The following is a 22109-nucleotide window of genomic DNA, read 5'->3' on the forward strand; positions in this document are numbered from 1 at the left end:
CCCCCCACTTGTGCTCTCTCTCTTAAAAAAAAATCAATCAAATTAAAAAGAAACTTAAAAAGAGAAACACATATGTGTAAAGAGAAGTCAAGAGCTTTTCAAATAAATTCAGCCTTCTGTTACTTGTACCAAATAAAAATGAACAGAGGTGTGGCTAATCTTAATACAGGTGTCCCTCAGTTGTCAAAAGTTTGAATCATGCCACTTTGCTTTTGCAAAAAACCTACATGAGTAGCCGTTTTCACAAACTGAAGGAAATCCAAGAGGACTTTTGCTTTTATGGGGAAAAGGGTGAGAAGCAAAACCTGTGTCCCACGCTGGTTTTGCAGAGAGCTGGGACCGAGGCAGGGATCCAGAGCAGCAAGAACGGCCCCACCCAGCTCCTTCCCTGCGAACCACGGCCAGCGTCCTGGCATCCAGCGCCCAGAACTTCAAACCGCGTCTGTGAGCATCTGGGCTGTCTTCATGTATTTTGTGCATGTGTTAGCGATGTGCCCTCAGGTATCAGAAAAGCCTAAGAGAGGAGATTTCAGGGTCTGGGAATCCTCAGAATTGTTTTCCTGTAAATTAACGATAATTGCTTCTTTGCTTTACACACTTCAGCGTGTGAAAGGTTTCCTAGGAACACCCTACTTGGGCCCAGCACAGGAAACTTGACCATTCATACCATTTGGCACTTAAGGTTGGCGTTGCAGATAAGGTTCCAGAAATTCACTTAAGACCCCACTACAGACTTCACTCAAACAGAGCCAGGACATTGCCCATTTCTCTCCCTTAGGATCCCACATACTCACTATCCCCCCAGGAGAGAATGCCAACCACTCCACTCTCTGTTCACTGGAAGCTGTGAAGACTGAGGTTTTCAGGAGCCTCTTCCGCAGTAAGAGACCAGCTGAAGTAAAAGGTGTATGAGGCGCCTGGGTGGCTCAGTCGGTTGAACATCTGACTCTTGATTTCAGCTCAGGTCATGATCTCACGGTGCGTGGGTTTGAGCCCCGCATCTGGCTCTATGCTGACGGCACGGGTCCTGCTTGGGATTCTCTCCCTCTCCCTCTGCCCCTCCCCCACTTGCGCTCTCTCTGTCTCAAAAAATGACTTAAAAAAACAAAAAGAAGAAGAAGTAAAAGGTATCAACCAAGCACGAGAGCCGTCTGGACCAAGCTGATGCCCACGTGTCTGGTAGCTTATCTCGTGGCTAATCAGATCAGGGATAGGGCAAAACAAGTACTTTTGTCCCAAAAAGTGCGTCATCACTTCAAAAAGTGCGTCACATCAGTGCTTCTTACACAGAGGGCTTTTGTCTGCTCTGAGGTAGATAAAACATCTCCTGGCCTTGCATAGTTGAGGGCACGTGCCTTATATGTCACCCCCTCGCCCCCTCCCCTACACGCATGCCCCAAGGAAGAATTTTTATTTTCTTTTGTGTGTGCATTTTCACGTCTATTTATTTTTGACAGACAGAGCATGAGCGAAGGAGGAGCAGAGAGAGAGGGAGACACAGAATCCAAAGCAGGCTCCAGGCTCTGAGCTGTCAGCACAGAGCCCAATGCGAGGCGTGAACTCAGGAAGCGTGAGATCACGACCTGAGCCAAAGTCAGATGCTTAACCAACGGAGCCACCCAGGAGCCCCTGATTTCCATATATAGGTGGCATTTTGGTCTTGGTCAAGACAATACAATTATTTGATCATTGAGAAATATCTTCTTGAAACTTGCGTGAACCCACTACAGAGAAGCAGTTTTCCAGGAAAAGGGTGGGGTGGGAAATATATATGGTTGGTGTTGAGAAGAATTTCATTTACCCTTGAGTAAAACAAACTAATGCCCTTTCTTGGTTTCCTATGCTGCTGTAACAAGTTACCACAAACTTAGGGACTGAGGACAACGCCAATTTATTATCCTCCCGTTTCTGTGAGCTAGAAGTCTGACACTATCCTTACCAGTTCAAAACCACAGTGTTGTGCTCCTTATTAATGGCTCTTGGGAGAAGATTTTTCCAAGCTTCTTCAGGCTGTGTCCAGGATCGAATTCCTTGTGGCTGTGGGACCGAGGTCCCCGTTTCCTTGCTGGCTATCAGCTGAGAGCTGACAGCCTCTCTCACAACTTAGCATGTGGCCCCCTCTGTCAGAACCAGCAATGGGGACTTGAAGCCTCATGCTTGAGACCTCTCTGACTCTTGCTTCTGTGCCACTCCGCTGACACCAGCCAGGGAATCCTCCCTGCTCTTCATGCTCATTGGGTCCACAGGGATCATTTGGGATATTATAAAGTCCCTAACCATAATTCCATCTGCAAAGTCCCTTTTTCCATGTAAAGTAACCTAGTCACAGGTTCCAGGCATTAGGACATAAACATTTGGGGGGGACATTATTTGGCCTACCATAGTCCTCCCTCTGGGCCCCAAAGATTCGCATCCATCCCACATACGTTCATCCCATCCTAGGGTCTCATCCCAGGACAGCATCATCTCCAAGTCCTAAAGGTCGACCCAAAGGTGTAAAATCAGCAGCATCTAAATCAGGTGTCATCCATGAAGTACAGCTCCTGGGGAACGATTCTCCTCCCCTTGTGGTCCTGCGATATCAAAGACATAGGTCATCTTCTCCCAACAAACACTGGTGTGACAGGCATAGGATGATAGTGAGAGAGATGCCAGCTCAAGAAGGGGAAAAATAGAAAATGAAATAGACTACTGGATCACAGCAGCTTAGAAATCCAGCCCAGCAATCCCCATTAGATTTCAAGGCAAGGGATTTATCTTCTGTCATCCTTGGCTCTGCTCTCTGGGTAAGACGTCCCAGAAAGTCAACATTGGAAACGCCCCTTGAATGAATTCACCAGGCAGGTCAGGGGAGGCTTGCTTTGGTTCCCTCTTGGTTATTGGCCAAGTGTCACAAATGGTTTTAATTTTTTTTTTAACACTTATGTATTTTTGGGAGAGAGAGAGAGAGAGAGAGGAGACAGGCCACAAAGCAGGCTCCGCACTGTGAGCACAGAGCCTGATGCGCGGCTAGAACCCATGAACCCTGAGATCATGACCTGAGCCAAAATCAAGAGCCGGACGCTTAACCGATGGAGCCCCGCCCCCAGGCACCCCCAGATGTCACAAACGGCACATTTCTGCAGAGCCACAACAGGCAGGAGAGCCACTGGTGGTACACTAGCTGGCATTCAGAGCAGCCTGGCTGGGCTACTGGGCAGCTAGGTGTCAATCAAACAGGACTTAGCACAGGTAATGTGGTTTAGCAAAAGAGCATCAGCATGATTCACCTTGGTGAACCATGAGCCCCCCGTAGTTTTATTGAACACAAGGGGCTGGCATAGCATACCAGGCTTAGTAAAAATGGAGACGTATACACCAGAATTGGCATTTGCCACAGACTGCTACCTGTCCCTACAGGTCCTATCCTCTGTTAATGCCAGGAGTGGTGGCCTGGAGACCCCACCTCTGCGTGGTTGTGCTTGGTTAGCATTTCCGCAGTCTGGTCACCTGGAGCCACCCCTAAGCCTGTTATGTGTAGGTTAAGCCTTGCCCTTCAAATTTGAAGGTACATTCCATGAAATATGCATAAAATGCTTTCTTGATGAGACACGTTTATCATACTCCGGCCTCTTATTTCTTAAGAACCTATGACTTGCAGCAGCAAATGTTAAGGAAAACAATTGATGTCCACATTTATAGAATTACAACCTCAGCGGGGTGCCTGGGTGGCTCAGCCGGTTAAGTGTCCGACTTCGGCTCAGGTCATGATTTTGCAGTTTGTGAGTTTGAGTCCCCCATCGGGCTCTGTGCTGATGGCTCAGAGCCTGGAACCTGCTTTGGATTCTGTGTCTCCCTCTCTCTCTTCCCCTCCCCTACTCGTGCTCTCTCTCTCTCTCTCTCTCTCTCTCTCTAAAATAAATAAACATCGAAAAATTAAAAGAAAAGAATTACAACCTCAGCAAAGATTTTAATTACAACTTAAAGGTGAGTAGTAAAACCTCCATCCAACTCAGCCTATGTTTCTTTTCCAGACACATCTAGGCATTACTTCCAAGGGAGATAGGTTCCCAAATCCTTCATACCTCTGTTTTCATACCGATGATATCAGATCTAGGCACATCAGATATGTTTCTGCTTGCCTGCTAGACGGAGCTCCCAAGGTCAAGGGCCAGGTGTTCTTTTTATTCCAAGACATGGCATTAGGTGTGGAGCAGAGTCGATACCCAGTCAAGGTGGGTTAGTTCGTTGCTTTGAACTGATCTATCTGTTAGCCTTTCTTCTAGTTCCATAGACTGTATCTCACAAAATCCATAACTCCTCCAAATTTCAGTTCAATGTTACTTATTGCTGTAAAAAATTAAAAATAACTTGTATGTGCATTAATAGGGTAATAAGTTTTTAGGTTATAAATCATCATATAATTATCCACGGAATGCCCAAAGTTGTTCCATGAATAGGGTGCATAGGTAGGTATTACCGTGAAAAGAGGCTATGGTAGGCTTTTAATGCATAAAAGCAAGCAAGGTGCTTTACAAACCACTATGGTAAAAAGCAAAAGCATACCTACACAGTTTATTGGTATGAGTAGAAAATAACCTTGAACAATAAATGTCAAATGGTGACAGTGATTTCCTTGGACAGAAGGATGAGGGGGAGAAGAGAGAGTAAGGATGTTCGCTTTTACTGATGTATTTCCCCCAGGGTTTGAATACCTTTACAATAGTTTCAGATTTTTAAAAAAGCAGTAATGAAAATTTTCAAAATGAGGGTGTCATTGTTGCCAGGAAACCTTCCATTCTACCCTCTGCACACCCCTCATCCTCTCTGCAGGCTTGCAGTACATGTTCCAGGTGCTTCCTGCAGCTCCCCGCCTAGTGTCTCTCTCCCTCTTGGATGGGGGTCTCTGGGCGACAAGCAGCTAGAACACTTAACATTGCCTTCATAGACTCCATACCAGGCCCTGAGCATTTGGCCGTATCACCACACGGTCGGGTGATGCCAGATGCTCCCATCGGCGCACTATGGATGAGCAGACCAAGGCAAGGCACGTGCCTCCACATCTAGGTAGCCCCAGCTACGAGGCCATGCCAGGTGCACGAAAGGGTCCACCTTTGTTGAAGTTATCAAATGAGAAGAAGGCAACAAGCTGGTCCCTTGTTTTGCTAAAAGTTTGTGAAGGGGCACCTAGGTGGCTCATTCAGTTAAGCATCCGACTCTTGATTTCAGTTCTCACAGTTCATGGGATCAATGCCAAACTCTTCCTGCAAGCTGGGGGTGAAGAGAGCTATGGCTCAGGGATACCTGATTGTCTCCAGGCGACAAAATTGTGCCGTTCTCTCCAGCACTCCGTGTGTCTGATCAGTATTGTCAACAGTCATAAGAAAGCTCATATCTCAAACTTGTTTAGTTATGTTCAGCTGTTGTTGTCTTTTTCTTCCTTCCCAAATTGAGCCTGCTCTGAATAATCCAGGATGGGGGTTGTAGTGGCAGGGCACAAGCCACAGTGTAAGAAGCCTGTATTCTTGACGAAGCAGACATCCAATATTGTCCAGTGAGTACGGCACACGGAGGTAAATCAGTCACACGAGTGACTGTCCGATGGGAGGGCTGAATGCACGAGTAATAGCCACCTTGCTCTGAGCACCTAGGTTGTGTTGGGCACTCAGCTGTATGCTGAGCATACAAATGACAGCAACATGCCTTCTACCCTCCAGAAGGTTCCGATGCAGCAGTAAGGTCACAGCCTAAATAATTCTAATACAAAGTCAGTGGTGATGGTTAAGAGAGATTCAAAGAGCAAAGAGAGTGTAGAGAAGAGAGGGCTCGTTTCAAACAGACTAATTGCTGAAAATCTCATCCATTGGTTTTCTCTGCAGTTTCCCTGTTCATATCCTGACCATCTTGAAGTGGAGGCACATAAAATGAAGTCTTTCATGTGAAATGCTGGTTGCGTTCCTTTGAACGTGCATTACAAGTGCCTCTTTGGATCCTATGAGGGCTCTGTATATTGAATTTGTTTTACATAAGCTCAGTGAGTGATGGAAACTAAGAGAAACAGCATGTCAAACAGCACTGAAGAGAGGGGAAATAAAGCAGCTTAACTCGTTACAGTTGAATAACAGAGATTGTAAGAGATTTTGTACCTTTTCATTGTAAGAAATAAAAAGTTTCATTTTTATCAATTAGATAAAAAGATTATAGAACCTACTTTAAGCAGAAATCTCCAAATGACATGTCAACTGACAGTTCAATCAAGATTATAAAGATTATTTCTAAGGCATAGCTGTCATGCGATCTTTGTGCTTGTTTTACAAATAATCCATCAGTATTTGTTTGAATGTCATGTTTATGCATAGAAATTTGCTGTACCGGTTTCTCATCAGACGTGAAAATCACCTCGGTCAAGATGGGCAGAAGGTGGTTTCAAGTGCAACAGGAGGGTGGAACTTTGTAGGTTGGACACGGGCTCATTGTCCCTTCCTTAGGACCATGATTAGTTAATTGCTACACACACAAAATGTTGTTGGTTTTTTAAAAATTTTTAAATAGTGAAGCATGCACGATATAGTAGATCTTGTTTTGTGGGGGGAAAGGAGAAACAGGAAACTCTCCTCTCCTCCAGAGTGAAAAGCCAGGGGTGCTTTTCTGATGTGTTTCCCTCATTTAGGAGTAGTGGCTTAAAAGCCAACTCACCCCCCAGAGGGTTGTAGGACACTGTTCCCCATTGATTAAGAGACATGTGCACACCTCATTCTGTTCAAAAATATGTATTGAGCATCATCATACCTGAAGACACTGTGGTAACTCCCTCTTCCCCTCCGTATCATAGAGGTGTGTTTGTATGTGTGTGTTTACACGTGTGTTTATATGTGTGTGATTATATGTGTGTGTGTGTGTGTGTGTGCGTGTGTGTGTGTGTGTGTGTCCCATTCATTTCCCCTTCTCTACAGGGACCCAACTTATTAGTCATCTCATTTCTCAATATCTTACACATTTTTTAAAGATTTTATTTGTAAGTAATCTCTACACCCAACGTGGGGTTCAAACTCACAACCCCAAGATCAAGAGTGGCATACTTTACTGACTGAGCCAGCCAGGCACCCCACAATATCCTATACATTCTAATATAGCAGCCAGTTAGTAAGTTGTTGTTTTTTTAATTTTGGAGGAGAGTGGACTAGAATCAAAGAAAAACGAGAATAAAGAATACTGCTTAGATTAATATTCACAACTATAATGTTGACCGATTGATAATTCATGATCTTTCCCAGGTTGCCCTGTCCATTGATTACCACTGAAAATAGGCTGATCATTATGAAGTGTATTTGTGAATGAGGAGGCAGTCTGCCCTCACCATAAAGCTACTCAAGGGCAAGACTGAGCATTCATTGGAAGAGGGCAGAAGACTTCAGACTAGGGTGTACAGAGCTACCCTCAGGCACTTTCAAGACTACATTCCATCGTTCTCTCTTTGGAAAAACAACCTCTTCAGAGTATAGGTGCAAGATTTAAAACACACAGGCACACTGCCATCCAGCATTCTTCTGGCCAAAGAGGTCTGATTGGGATTTTTGACAAGCCTATTACTCTAACAGCCTCAAAGCCTGACCTGTTGAAAACCATTTCAAGGAGGAGTGGTCTAAAACTGCTCTGTCACAAAGGCCGTCTTTCTCGTTTAGAGTAATACCAGCAAAGCTCTCACCACTTCTTCCTGCAGAAATTTTGGCTCTTCCTCCCTCTCCGAGATCCAGAAGTGAGGGTTGGCCACCCCAAGAGGGAGTCCTGACACTTTTCCTAAAAATGCTGTCACTATTTGCCTAGTTATATTATCTGAGGAACTGAAAAATTTTGTTTATATTTTAAGATGAGCAAATGCCAAAAATACTAATTTGAATTGAATAACCTTTCCCAGTCTTAGATTAAAATGCGGAGAGATCCTCCGCATTTAAACACATTAAACACATCCTCCAGAACCTTCTAGATATCGAAGAAAACATTTATGTTCAATAGCATTTTAGCCGTTAACATTTTAGTGTCGGCCCTATTTTATTTTCGTTCCTAAAAAAAAGTAGTATATCCATGTTGTGCATCAAGCCTGAAGGCCTTGCCTTCCTCTCCTCATAGACTGGGTTCAATCCCAGCCCCTCCACTAACTCCTCCCTCTGTGGCCTTGGGCAGCTCTCTCAGGGTTCTCATCTGTAAAACAGAATGAAAAGTAACCTCGAAGGACATTTTGAAAATGAAATGGGAATGCCTCCGCCAGTTACAACGTGGGCGTGAGATTCATCCTGTTCGGTGCCTCCTGCGGGCTCTGTCCGGGGCCACAGATCCTTGGGATCTGCCATGTGGCAGCCATCAGCAGTCAGCAGAGAGGGTGCCCTTCCCGACCAGACCCTCTCCCTAGAGCCAGAGTCAGCGCGGTGGTTCTCCGCTTTGGCGTCACCAAATAGGAAGTTATCTGATGCCACCCAAGACTCCAGAGTGGGGCCCAACAGTCTCCGCCGGGTGATTCTGATATTAGCCGAGTTTGAGAGCCACTGGCCTACTGGGATCACTCTCGAGAGATCACTCTTCCCGTGGTCGCTAAATTCCCTCAGTTCCTTTATACCTTCCCTTCACTCACCTCCAGCATCCCTCCAACAGGCTGTGTTGTCCACGACTTGCCACAGAAATTCTCCGCCTGAACCAAATCCTAACCAGGGGTAGGAGAGGAAGAATGTACTCTCAGGTGGTGCGGTCACTAAAAGCACCCCAAAGACTCACCCTTGACTGAGCTTTTCTCATGTCTTTTGTAGAAGTGGAAGATCTCACTGCTTCCCAGCCGCCTGTTCCCTGACTGTCCGCCCCTTCTGTTGGCTTAAGCTCAGCTTGTGCTGGTGCAGGAAGGAACTTGGGCCACGTCTGCCCATAAAAGGTGCCCATGGGCATCCCGGTGATTAAATTTCCACAGAACCCCCTGCCTATGCGCCTAGAATAAATTTCTAGAAGTTTACTTCTGGTAGGGCCAACGTAGGTATATTTTTGAAGCAGGCGAAATTAGATCTCTAAAATATTTCAGTAAGTCAGAAGCTCCGTCTTTGAAAAACGCTCTCGCAAATTTCTCCAAGAAGAGGCCTTTGAATCACAGAGCTTGATTCCCTTGTCAGCTGTCAGTGAAGTAAACCTTAAAGACTTTCCAAGAGCCCCCATTCTCCGCGGCCACGGGACCCTCACAGATGACATGTTCAGAACTCTGAGTCTCCTTTGCACAAGTTACGATGCAGATACCTATGACTTACCCAGTTCTACGATGTATTTGTGGAAACCGTCCCTACTATTTAAAACCGTGTTCTCGGTAAACATTCTGGAGTTGCGCGTGGGAGAAAGGTTCTTTTGGGGACCACAGGGAGGTAGCTGACGTGCCCTTTTGCTTTTGCAGGAATGTCAGTTCAGCCGGAGAGGAGGCCCGCAGGAGGATGCGGGAATGCGACGGGCTCACAGATGCGCTGCTCTACGTGATCCAGTCTGCACTGGGGAGCAGTGAGATCGACAGCAAGGTTTGTTGTGTTTGCATAGATTAAACATCTTAGTCAATAAAGATGCCCAAGGGACTAAGCAACGGCTAACAACGACGGAGAGCTAATGCTGTGCCTAATACCTTCACTCTGAAATCTATCGTGGTCTCCCCGTAGGAATCCTACATTTTCTTGATGGCTTCTAATAATCCTAGCCTAGAACTAGACACCTAAGTCTCAACAATGAATAAATTAAAAATGTGGATTGTTTTAAGTTACTCAGACGGGATGAGTGTATCAACTTTTCCATGCTACATTACCCACAAGCTTCCAGTTTTATTTTTTTGAAATCTGCTTTTAAAAGAAAGAGACCTATTAAAACTACCTGAGCTTCGAATAACTCTATATTCTTACCAGTTAGCTTTTTACAAATGTTAGTTGTTCAAATGCCATTTTAAAAGTACCTGATGAAGGGGCACCTGGGTGGCTCAGCTGGTTGAGTGTCAGACTGTGGCTCAGGTCCTGATCCCCTGGTTTGTGGGTTCGAGCCCCGTGTCAGGTTCTGTGCAGATGGCTCAGAGCCTGGAGCCTGCTTCAGATTCTGTGTCTCCCTCTCTTTTTGCCCCGCCCCCTCCCCGCACCCACTCTATCTCTCTCAAACATAAACATTAAAAATTTTTTTAATTTTTTAAAAAAGTGCCCAATGAAGGTAAGTAACTGCTTTAAAAATGCTAAATAAACGAGGCTGGTGATATGTTAATCATCAGAGTCTCTTCAGTGTTTGAGTTCACAAACCAAAAAAGAGTCGAGTGGGCTTTTCCAGTGTTGGAGGTATTTTGTTTCGCCTCAGTTTGTCTTTTGATTAGTTTCGATTCATTCTGAATGTAAAACTGTAAAGTAATAATGTCCTGATGTAAACACAGACTCTAACGATGCTTTTAAAGTAGTCCGTGTGACAAATGTAAACACAGACTCTACTGATGAGTCCACGTGACAAACGCGAGACCGTAACGAGAACTTCTCTAGTGCCACACCATGGACATTTGGGGCTGGATAATTCACTGTTTGGGGGCCACCCCGTGCATTGTAGGATGTTGAGCAGCATTCCTGGGCTCTACCCCCTAGATGCCAGCAGCTTCGTAGCTGGGACAAACCAAAATGTCCCCAAGATATTGCCAGATGTCCCACAGAGGGAGCAAAATTGGTCCTGGTCCTTAATCCCATGGCTTTTAATGCCAGCTCTTCGTTAGAATTAGGACTGCTTAGTAAATACACGTGCCTAGACCCCATCACAGCCCTCTGACTCTGAACGTCTACCTCTGATCTCAGATTTTTGTTCCTTAGAAGTTCATCAGGTGATTCGATGTGTGGCCTGGACTGAGAGCCCACCTTAGTAGATACAGCTTTGACAAGGACTCTCATCAGAAACACGATGTAATGTAATTTAGTTGTAAAGTCCCATAAAGAACAGGTACGAGTGGTTTGATCCCTTTGGTTACCGGCTGGCGTGGGGAATGACCTAGCGAGGGGTTCTCAACCTTGACTGCACAGTGGAGCCACTGAGAAATGTAGGAAATTGCTGATACCTGAGACCTACTCCCTGTGGTGGAGGCATGATCCGCCTTCTGGGATTCCCATCCTTTGAGTACTAGTTTACCGCAGTTGTGAACACAGTTTGTCACCTGATCGCCGCCACTGACTTACGCTTGCATCCATCAGCTTACCGTGAAGTGCTCCTCAGTTTCGAAATGGAGTATGATGGACTCTAGATGTAATCGTCCCCTTTTGTAAACACTGTTAATGGCCATTTTAGAACTTTTAATATCATTGATAGGAAAACGGAGTCCCTAAAAACGTGACCAGTCAAGATGTCTTGAGGATTTACAGATGTCCGTTAACACAATAGGCGATTTTTAAAAGAGCTGCCAAAGGAGATTCACTAAGGCTTCAGTGCGGCGGGTCTTAACGTTCAGAGCAAGAAAGGCTACAGCATCGGGACGCTGAGCCTCTTACTGTAACGGATGCCAAAAGAGCTTAATATTGTCTCGGCCTTGCAGTTGAAAATAAGGGTCAACAGCCCCTTGCTTTGGCCAACCGCCCATGCCCACACTGGTGGGAAGGTAGTCTCTAGCAGCACGGCCCCAAAACGAAGTGCTGTGAGGCCCCACCCCTTTCTCCTGACGTGTCAGACTCCTGGGAGACACTGGAGATCACCTCTTTTAATGTCCACATTCTCTTCAAAAGAGGACCCTAGAATCCCTGGGAGTATTAAAGGCGGGAATCATAAGACGCGGCTATTTCTGATGCAGCAGCTAGAGCACCAGGCTTGGGTAGATTTGCCCCCACCCTCCTGCTGATTATAGAATTGGACCCGGGGACCCCGACTTCGTGACAAGGAAGATCGCCGTAGCTTCTGAAAGGATCAGACTCCACAAGTTACTTAGCAGTGTTTTGCCAGCCAGAACGTGCCAGAGAGTCCTAACGTATTATGGTCCCGCAGTGTGCCACTCAGCCCTCTGTCTGCTCACCTCTGAGCTTTCACGGTGACAGGATAGAGGAGGGAGGTGAGTGCACATTCTCTTTACGGCCAGCAAAGCTAATGGAATCCTAGAGACCGGAATCCACACTGGCTCTCAGCTCGGCTCCTGTGACTGGGACAGTTTGTCGAATGGGTAACATACGGTTCAGCAGTCTATGGACAACTTCCAAATTAGCCCTTTGCCATAGAAAATAAGGCGTCAAAATGACCCTGGTGACCACGAGGAGCCCCCAGAAGCTCTGTTGACAGCAGTGCATGTCAAGAGCAGCGCCACCAGCTGCCACATGCCTTCTGCTGGCGTCCCAAAGAAGGACGGTGGCTGCCTGTTTTTCTGTCCCCTGTCCCCCTGCTTTCGAGGAAAGAGCTTGAATGGGTGGCCCTCCCACACCAAGCTGAGCTAGAGGGATGAGTTCAGCCTCTGTGTCTCCCTCGCCCCATCTTTTCCTCTGCACCCCCACCCCTCCGTCAACCCCACTTTCTCCCCCACTCCGGCTTCTCCCAGACCATCCCCCAGCCACAGGTAGATCATAGAGCATTTCTCAAAACTGTGGCTGTGTTCCCCAGTAGTCATTTGTTAAACAGAGGCACGGAGATGCCCCCAGGGAACATGAGCAGCAGGATGAGAAAGAAGTTGATTCTCCCAAGTCTTTGATGTAAGGGAAAAAATCAGTTTGAGCTGATTTAAAAATCGTTCTGACTTATGCCATAACATTTCCCTTTCAGGGAGAGACTTTTCTCTCTTTCATGCATCGTCCTGTGTTTACCTGCTTTCATGCCGGTTCCTTTTTTTGATGCTGAGAGGATGCTTGAAATAGAAAATCAAGTTGGCTTAAAGCCTGTGGGATTAGCAGCCGTGAAACCTTGAAAAGCTGACAAGAAAGGTCTAGAATGGAGCAAAGGCTCCCGAGATACATTCTGAAAACCAGTTTTCCTGGTTGATTGTCACACGCCCAGTAGTCAAGTCAAAGATGTATGCTTCCTTTAACCAGATCCCTGTCGTGGGAGGGGAGCACTTAGCCCCATCCCTTCCAGGCTGGGCCCAGGACTAGGAAGAAGTGGCCCAATCTGCTGTGAGTCCCCGACGACTACGGGTCTCGTCCCTCTCGTCTGTGAAATGGAACCACGTTCCCTGCCTTGAATGCTGGTGCACACAGCAGGTGCCTGAGAAACCATAGCCAAATTGGCATGCTTTTAAAAATAAAACTTAGCTCAGTTCAGTTTTTTTCCCCACCATTATTTTTTGAATTGGGTGCATTTTTCTTCTTCCCACTGTTCGTCAAATTCGGAACAAAGGTCAAAAGGTCCGTGCAGTGGCCTGAGTGTATGTGTCCTCCCAAATTCATGTGTGAAACCTGTTCTCCAAGGTGATGATCTTTGGCAGGAAGGGTCTTTGGGAGGAAATGGAAGCACAGAGAGATTAAGCACTTTGCCCAAGGTCACACAGCCCATGAAATGGCAGAGCCAGAGCTCACACCTAGACTGGCGGCTCTGGGCCCCATGCTCTGGACTCCCAAGCGTGCTGTGTGCACCATTGTTCACGGTACGAACTCTCATACAGCATTCTCCGTGGGCAGGCACTGTCTTCAGTACGTACACACTAGGTTGGTTTCCCACTGTTGCTGGAATAGATCGCCACAAACACAGTGGCTGGAAACAACGCATATTTATTATCTCACCGTTTCACAGGCCAGGAGTCCCACGTGGGTCTTGTTGGGCTAAAATAAAAGTGTCACCAGGGCCGCATTCCTTCTGGAGGCGCCGGGGAGAGTCCGTTTCCTCGTCTTTTCCAGCTTCTACAGGTGCCCACAGTTCCCTGGCTTGTGGCCCCTTCCTCCATTTTCACAGGCAGCAGTGAGAGGTCACGCCTTTTCACACCTGTTCTGTACCCTCTCTCGCTTCTAAGACCCTCATGGTTACATGGGCCCCCCAGGATAATCCGGGACAATCTCCCTAACAGAAGGTCAGCTGATTAATTCTGTCTGCCACCTCCATTCCCCTTGGCCTCGGAACCTAACATATTCAGAGCTTCCAGAGATTAATGCGGACATCTTGGCAGGGGAGGCATTCAGCCTACAGCACACACATACTCTAGCTCACCTGATCCTCACAGCAAGCTAAGACGTGGGTACCATTCCGAGCATCTGACAGAGGAGGGAATTGACTCAGAGAGATGTTGGGTGTATCGTCCCAAGTCACAAGGCAGCAGAGACCAAGGGCCTTAAGGTGTTCAGCTGCACCTGTGTCCTCAAGCACCATCGAATGCCTATGCTAAGAAAACAGGAGCACCAGCCACCTCAAAACAAATCGGTAGCATGGAAACATTTATGCCCCCAGCTGGTCCCAGCACATGGCTTGTCTAGGACCCCCCCAGCTTTATATCTCCTACCTCATTTTACTACCAGAAAGGGCCCTGGTGGATGGCAGATAGTAGTGTCTCCCTCCCAGAGCTGATGGAAACGTGAGTATCCATATTCTCGGTGATGCCGAGCCCTGGTCCCCAGAGGGGAGTGGCCTGTGAGTGGGCCACCATCCGAGACCTCTGGAGATTGTGGATTCTTCCCCACTCATTAGTGAACTTCAACCAACAATGGCAGCTGCTTATATAACCATAAGAGACTCTTAAATACAGAGAACAAACTGAGAGTTGATGGGGGCAGGGGAAATGGGTGATGGGCATTGAGGAGGACACTTGTTGGGATGAGCACTGGGTTGCATGTAAGTGTTGAATCACGGGAATCTACTCCTGAAGCCAAGACTACACTGTATGTTAGCCAACTTGCCAATTAAAAAAAACAAAAACAAAAACAACCACAATGACAACTGCTTATAAAAGGAGCTACTTTGGATAAGGAAAGGTTTCAAGACCTTCTCGGGCTTCTCTGAATTCTTTCCACTGCGACCATCAAGGGCGCCTTTAGGAGCCGACAGCTAAATGTATCCAGAAAGGATCAGGAATGTGGAAATGACTCACTTTCCTGGGTGCAGGAGGGATGCTGGTTAGTTTTTATTCATTCCTCCTTTGTTTCTTTTCCTTTCTTTCTTTTTTTTTTTTTTTTGTTGTTTGTTTGTTTGTTTTGGGTTCTCCAGACCGTTGAAAACTGTGTGTGCATCTTAAGGAACCTGTCATACCGGCTAGCAGCAGAAACGTCTCAGGGACAGCACATGGGCACAGATGAGCTGGACGGGCTTCTCTGTGGTGAGGCCAACGGCAAAGATGCAGAGAGTTCCGGGTGCTGGGGCAAGAAGAAGAAGAAAAAGAAATCCCAGGATCAGGTAATGCGGGCGACTCTGCAGCTCCACACAATTATCCCCTCCCCTAATTACAACATTAATACTTCTTCTGCGTATACACGTACGGGGCTCTGTACGCAGGCTAAAATCATTAACACATCTGCACAGTGTTCCATGGGGAGGGGGGGTCTGACAGGGGGACATCGAATGACTTCCCCCACATCCTGCAGCCCACTCGACATAGGAACTTTGCCAAAGAGAGTCACATCAGTCCCAGGCAGGCTCTGAGGTACCAGCTTGGAGAGTCCAGCCCGGGCACCGATTCTTCTGTGTGTTGATTCGTACCTCGATGGAGGTCCCGGCCAGGGACAGGAGGGTGCTTTGCAGGTGTTCCACAGGTACACTGTAGGTGTGATCTAGGAAGAGAAGCTAAGCAGCCAACACATATTTTACTGCATGTTTTGAAACGTTTTGATATGTGCTCTTGCATTTATTGTTAGAAATGGGGGCTCAGATTCCCAGTTCTCCAACAGAATGGCATTGGAAGCTTGGCCTTGGGGGACAATTCTGATAAATTCAGAAAGCTGAGCAGCTGGAGAGGTGTCTCCAAAATGATGGAGATTTACCTTGGGCGGCTGTAAGTAGGCTGCCTGCACTGAGGTAATGGCCAATAGGAAGCCGCTCTTGGCCTTGATGGAATCAAGATAGTCTCCAGCCTTTTCTCCCGGAGCCTCTGGAAGACGGAACCCTCACCCATCGGCCCCCCACCAGCTGAGGGAGTAGTGTGAGTCATAGCTGCGGCCAGAAACCCCTACTACTGAGGTTTCTTCATCTCTCCTGGACAGTGATCATGAGTCCAGCCTTCCCCTGGACACTGTGGTCATATCCCAGCTGCTAACGGTCATACAGACCCAAGATCTCACTGTCTTCCAGAGTGAACAACTAAGAAAGCAGGACAGAACTCCCAACACTGTCTCTTAGCAGGTTCTAATTCAAAATAAATATGCAAAAGTATCTGTTTAGATCAGAGCCCATCATTTTTTAAAGTGTTCTCAAAATCATTTTGCTTTGAGTAAGGGTTATAGGCGCTATTTTGTTTGGAGGAAGGATTCATGGGAATGCATTCTTAAACATCATTCATAAATTTAACTTGAATGCATCAGTGTTCACATTTTTTAGGTTCTAGTTCTCTTGCTCTTTGTGGCCCTTGACGGCCGCTCCAGACACATCTACAGCCTCTAGATCTCTACATTCCAGCATAAACACACCTGTAACCTAAAAATACGTGCTGCTGGCCTTTTCGATGGTGATCTGCTGCTCTGAGACGCTCCCAACCCTGCTTTCTCTCCTGTGCTCTGTGTCCACCTTCTCCCTGAATTGCAGGAGCCTTTTAAGAGGATTGAGCCATACTTCTTAAAATCTCCCCTCAGGGGAATGCAGTGGTTAGCTAGCAGGTGTTTATTGAACTGTGCCAGGAATTATGGCAAACAGTATTGGATACCTCAGTTTTCCAACCCAGTACTTAAGGGGGCCAGACCATAATGCTTCTGACCCTTTCCATTATCGTACAAGCGAAACATGGCCTAACAAAGGTATAATGGGTCCTTCTCATGCTTTCCTTCTGCAATACTGTATACCATGGGGCCCCGTCCCTTTACTGCTTTATCCTGGAAAGTGAATGAGCATAATAAAGGTTGAAAAGAAGAATGGCATATGGGCAGGAATGTGGTGCTTGCCAATCTGTCAGGTGATCGTAATCCCCCAGGTCTTACCCACCACCTACAGACTCAGAACCTCCTGGATGGGCCCAGGCAACTTTGGAAGGCAGATTTGGGCAATTGTACTAATGCATGAGCCTTGGTGTAAAAAACAAAAACAAAAAACTTTGAACTGAGATTGAATTCACTCTGATTTCAAGGTTTTGTCTTCAGTCCTTTTTTGGATTCTGAACCATCCTTCTGATGGTCCCTGCATCTGCCATTGGTGTCCCGTTAGTAAGAGTCGGCCTCAGACCCTGAACCCTTTTTCTAACGCTGCCAATGTGTGCTCACGTGGCTTGAAGCCTTTCAAGTGACAGGTGACATTAGGCATTGATTGGGTCCAGAGAGTTCAGGAGTCAGAAGAAAATATTCCCAACCACATCCCTCCTTTCACGCTGTGAGCTGTGTCACGGAACCTTATGATGAGCAATTTCCCACCTTAGAATGTTGTACTTCTAACCATATTTTACGACATCAATGAGCCATTTTCTAAGTTGAGTAAGATGAAGAGATTAAAGCACTTTTATCATTTTTGCCAAAAGTCTAAGTGAAAATTTATAAGGGTCATTTGTCCCATCTTTTTCTCACAATATTTTCAAGGAGACAAAAAGGATTTCTTTAAGAAAGTTTTGCTGAAACAGCCATGTTAGAATACAGAACATTGTTGCTTATGAAGAAACATCAAAGCCATGGTTTCAGTCAAGTGATAGTTACGTAAAAGACTTTGAACTGTGCTTTCACATAATAAAAGTATCTTATGAAACATTTTAGTGAGGGTGTAAACAGATAATAATTATGGTTGTTTGAAAGTCATTTAGGATGTTTTGTCAAGTTCAGTCAAAAGTAGAAAAAACAGCCAAAAGTAGAAGCCATCTTCCATTTAAAACGGATGGAAGGGAGGCACAGCTGAAAGGTCTGGAGATGGGGAGGAGAGCACCAGCATCTGGCATGAAGAAGAGGGATAGGAAGACGCCCTCACATCCAGTTGGCCCCCAGCCTGGTGACTGGTCCCCAGGAGAGAACTGAGTCTAGATGGCGCCACCTGCTGGGAAGGATGGGCATATGCACCAGTCTGGGTCTCAACAGGGAAACCTTGCTTCTTGAGGAATGTGCTTTGCACTTGGGGAAACCAGGCAGCCATTCCAAGTCGTCTAAAGGAATTAAATGCCAGCTGCCTCCAGTGAGAGGAGGAACCAAGGCCCTAATTCATCACTGTTAACTGGTTGCCGCAAGGTGAGAAATGGAAATGTCCTCGGGTCTGTCTAGGACAAAGGATCCCCATCCTTGCTAACACCAGAACAGAAGGTTACCTTCAGAGCCTGCAGACTGGCGTAACTCATCTAGAAGCTTCCAGAAAGTTGTAGGTTTACAGCTTTAATGATTGTCAGATATCCAGTGTCTGGAATCTGTTGCTCATGAAGTCGGGTTTTCAAAGACTATGTAGTGACAAGAGAGCATATGGAATACAAAGTGGAGGAAAATGACATAAAAATGGGAGTGTATATAGAGATACGTATGATGTTGATAAAACCTGGCCAGGTTTGCAAAAAAGTGTATCACATGCAAATATAAAATACATATGTATATATTTTTATTATTTATATATAATACATTCATTATTATATATTTATATATATTTGTATTTGTATATATACATGTATGTATTTCTAGGGAAAGTACAGTAACATCAAAGACAAAGGCTACTGATTGTTTCGTACTTTTGTATTTACAAATTTTCGAACAGGGATTACATTTATAATCTTTTCAAATGCCATCTAGAAAATAATATTTTGAAAAGCACGAAGTGATTAAGTCAGTGTTTGCTTATAAGAATGTATTTGTTTTCCTTCTTCCATTTGAGACACCAGAGAAAGGTACAAGGAAAGTTTGTCTAATCTGCAACAGATACTGCCCAGGACAGAGAAACCAGAGATTTTACGAGGAAGCCAAAGTGATAAAAATCATAATTGGTTTAATGATTGCCTCTGGGGCTTTGCTATATCCCAGAATTTTATGTTGATCTTACCTCTAGCATTGTTATTCTATACCTTAGGAAAATTCTCTGACACTATGAAGGTCAGATTTAGTTATAATAAAAAATCTCAGAAACTTTATCCTTCGGATACTTAATTGAAATAATTCAAGAAGATGTAGGGTACAAAGATATGCTTCATTCATGCTCTTCTTTCAAGAAATGGCTGCTGTTGAATCATACTGGAACCATCACACCATGAGCTCCTGAGGGTAGAAGTAGTTAACATTTCTGGGCATCATCTTCTGGTCCAAAAGGGCTTTGCAAATTTATTAATTTCTGACTCTGGGTTCAGTGCGTGTTGCCAGATTATAAGAAATTGCTGGTCTCTCTAGCCCTTTTCGGGCAGAACCCTACCCCTGCCCCACCAAACAATGTACACATCACGTGCCCAAAGGCACATGTCACCTGGCAGGGGCTCCACCTTCTCCAGCAGGGCTCTGTGCCAGCAGCTGGGCACGGTGGGGCAGGACGGGCAATCCAGAGATTGGGATCCAGGGAAATGCAAGTAGACAAAATCGGTGTATTTACTTTCCCACCTTTTGTAGAAATAAGCATCTTTTGTTTTCCAATTTGGGAGATGGCCAAACTTCCCGGGATGATGTCCTGGGGTTAGTGGTCCTCGAAAATGGACTTGAAGTCACAGGATACCGCTGGCTGCTGGCCAGAGCAGACCTGAGGCTTCAAGACCCCACTCAGTGTGAACTTGACACTGCAGAGAAACCGCTGAGGGGGAAAAAAACAAAACCAGAAACCAAAAAACAAGACAAGCAAGATGACCTAGAAGTCAAAACTTCTCCCTTCTGTTGGAATATCCCTTGTGAATGTTTTATTCACGTGGGTATAGATGTATCCACGTGGGTGAGGACATAGACCTCTGACAATTCAAAGACGATTCTGAGCCTCTTCTCGTGTGCTCATGTCCCCTCTCCCGGTCATCTTTGTTTCACGGTCTAGTGCGCTGTGGTCAATTTAAGCTCCTGTTCACCTCTTTCTTACGCCGTAGATGTCAAATGCATGGGCCAGCGGGAAGTTTCACTGATGATACCACCATGCTGTTTTGTACGCCAAAGCGATAGTAATGGGATTCCGTGTAAAATCTTGAATGCCTTCTTTTGTTCCCCATGACGATGGGCGTGTCTTGGAGGAACCTCCAGGGGCTTCCACCTGCCCATCCTTTGTCCCGCAGGCCAGCCTCTAACCTTTCGCTCATGCTCCTCCTCTGCGGTCTTCCCCTCCCCTCCGTCCACTGCTTGGACGACTATCCTTTAAGGTCAAATAAAAACATCTCTTCCGCTATTTCAGGACTTCTTCCAAGTAAAAAGTTACCCATCTTCTAATCTACTTGCACATGGCTTTATTTAAACTCCCCCCCCCCCTCGTGCCAGTCACATTGTGAGTTATGTACAGTTGTTGACGCCCATGGAGAGTGGATCTGCTGAGGCAGGGGACTGGGCACGTCCGGTTTCTGTCCATTTCTAGCCCAACACCCAGAACCAGCTGTGCTGAGTGATGCTCGGTCTGGGGTCCGCAGCAGCCTCTACCCCTCGTGTCAAGTAGACATTGAAACCTGTGACTTGTCCCAGTCACATCCATTTCTTTCCCGGTGACACTTGGGCTCCAGGAGCCGCTGCGAGCCAAGGGTATTCCATGGACCTTCTCTCTGCACTTTTGGTCCAAACTGCTCTCTGGCTTCTCGTGGTAGTGCTGTATTTTATGACGTTAGTCAACATTCTGAATCTGTGGGGACCACCAAACCTAACAAACATTGTGTATCGTGGTGATCATCTAAAACCTGAGGATTTGTGTCAACAAATAGATACGGGTGCGTCTCAAAGTACCCCTGGAGAAGCAACACTTTTGATCACACCAGACTCAACGATGCTTTGTTCTGAGGGTGTTCACGCATGACATACATAAATGGCGTGAGACGTCATGAAACCCCATCACCTGAAAGGTTTGCTGGGATTTTCAGGACTTGCTGTCTGGTGTCACTTCTCCGTGAGCGTGACACATTGCCCACTGCATCACACAGATGTGACAGATGCACAGGAATGAGACTGTGACGCTAAATAGTGGTCAGTATCCCAAAGCACACAAACGAATTTCACTGCTAAGTTAGATCACGTTGGAGATTTGAATTTTAAATAAGTTTCTCCTTATCTTGGCCAAAACGGATGTTAATTATGAACAGACATAAATATACCGGTATATATGTGCACGCATAACATGTAAATTATACAGAAATAAAATAGTAATAAGCCACGAGATGAAAGTAACACAGACACCCCGCCCCCACCATCCCCCTCCTAGACAGAGCTGTGATTGGAATTTATACCAGGCATGTATCCTTTCAAAACTTCTTCTATCCATATTTATGCACAGCTTTGTTTAACCCTTCAAAAGACAATTTTAAGTACACTGCTGTGCGTATGAGTCAGGCCACATGTCAGACAGCCAAACCCGTAGACTTTATAGGCGTCCTTAGGGTTTATAAGTGTCCTGAGAATAGGTAAGTGTCCTTCCCAGTAATGTGGAGGTCGAAGCTGCTGGCCGCCGTCATCTGCAGTCTTCGGAGGCTCTTAGATCTGTCATGTTCTTCTCTTTCGGATAATTCCTCCTCCTCGTGGTCCAAGGTGGCTCTTCCTGTCCGCCGTCCAGGAGGAGAAATGGCACAAAGTCGACAGGATAGAGCAGAGTGCCCTATTGAAAGTCACATACATCACTGCCACTCACCCCCTCTTTGGTCTGCATTGGGTCACCTTAGCCCCTGAAGTGCACGGTAGGCGGGATGTGTGATATGTTTGTGGGGAAGCCATGACCCTCGGGCATTCCCTTCGCTCAGGAAAAGGGGGTGTAGTGGCATGCTTAAGGGGGCCAGCAAGAGCTCCCCCCGGGAGGAGGAATATTGTGTAGAGTTACCTGCGCATGGTAAGAAAAGTTCACTTTTTATTCGTTTCTTGGTTCGCGATTCCTCGGCAAATGGTGCAGCCCCTGGTTACCTGCACTCGGGGCCGCGCCCGCTGCCCACCTGGGCACGCCACGGAGGACAGGGGTGAGCGCAGCACCCA

The 22109-nt window shown here is 46.3% G+C and overlaps 1 protein-coding gene across 4 annotated transcripts in view; it reads left to right on the forward strand.

Annotated features, from left to right (window-relative positions):
- The window catches only part of CTNND2 (catenin delta 2), a 925778-nt gene that overhangs the window by 778674 nt on the left and 124995 nt on the right, over positions 1 to 22109 (forward strand). For all 4 annotated transcript variants that reach the window (XM_042953082.1, XM_042953076.1, XM_042953088.1 and 1 more), the window contains 2 exons: positions 9401 to 9518; positions 15103 to 15288. In XM_042953082.1, the coding sequence (XP_042809016.1) occupies positions 9401 to 9518; positions 15103 to 15288 (304 nt within the window). The remainder of the gene's footprint in view (positions 1 to 9400; positions 9519 to 15102; positions 15289 to 22109) is intronic.

Source organism: Panthera leo, chromosome A1, assembly GCF_018350215.1.
Source record: "Panthera leo isolate Ple1 chromosome A1, P.leo_Ple1_pat1.1, whole genome shotgun sequence".
NCBI lineage: Eukaryota > Metazoa > Chordata > Mammalia > Carnivora > Felidae > Panthera > Panthera leo.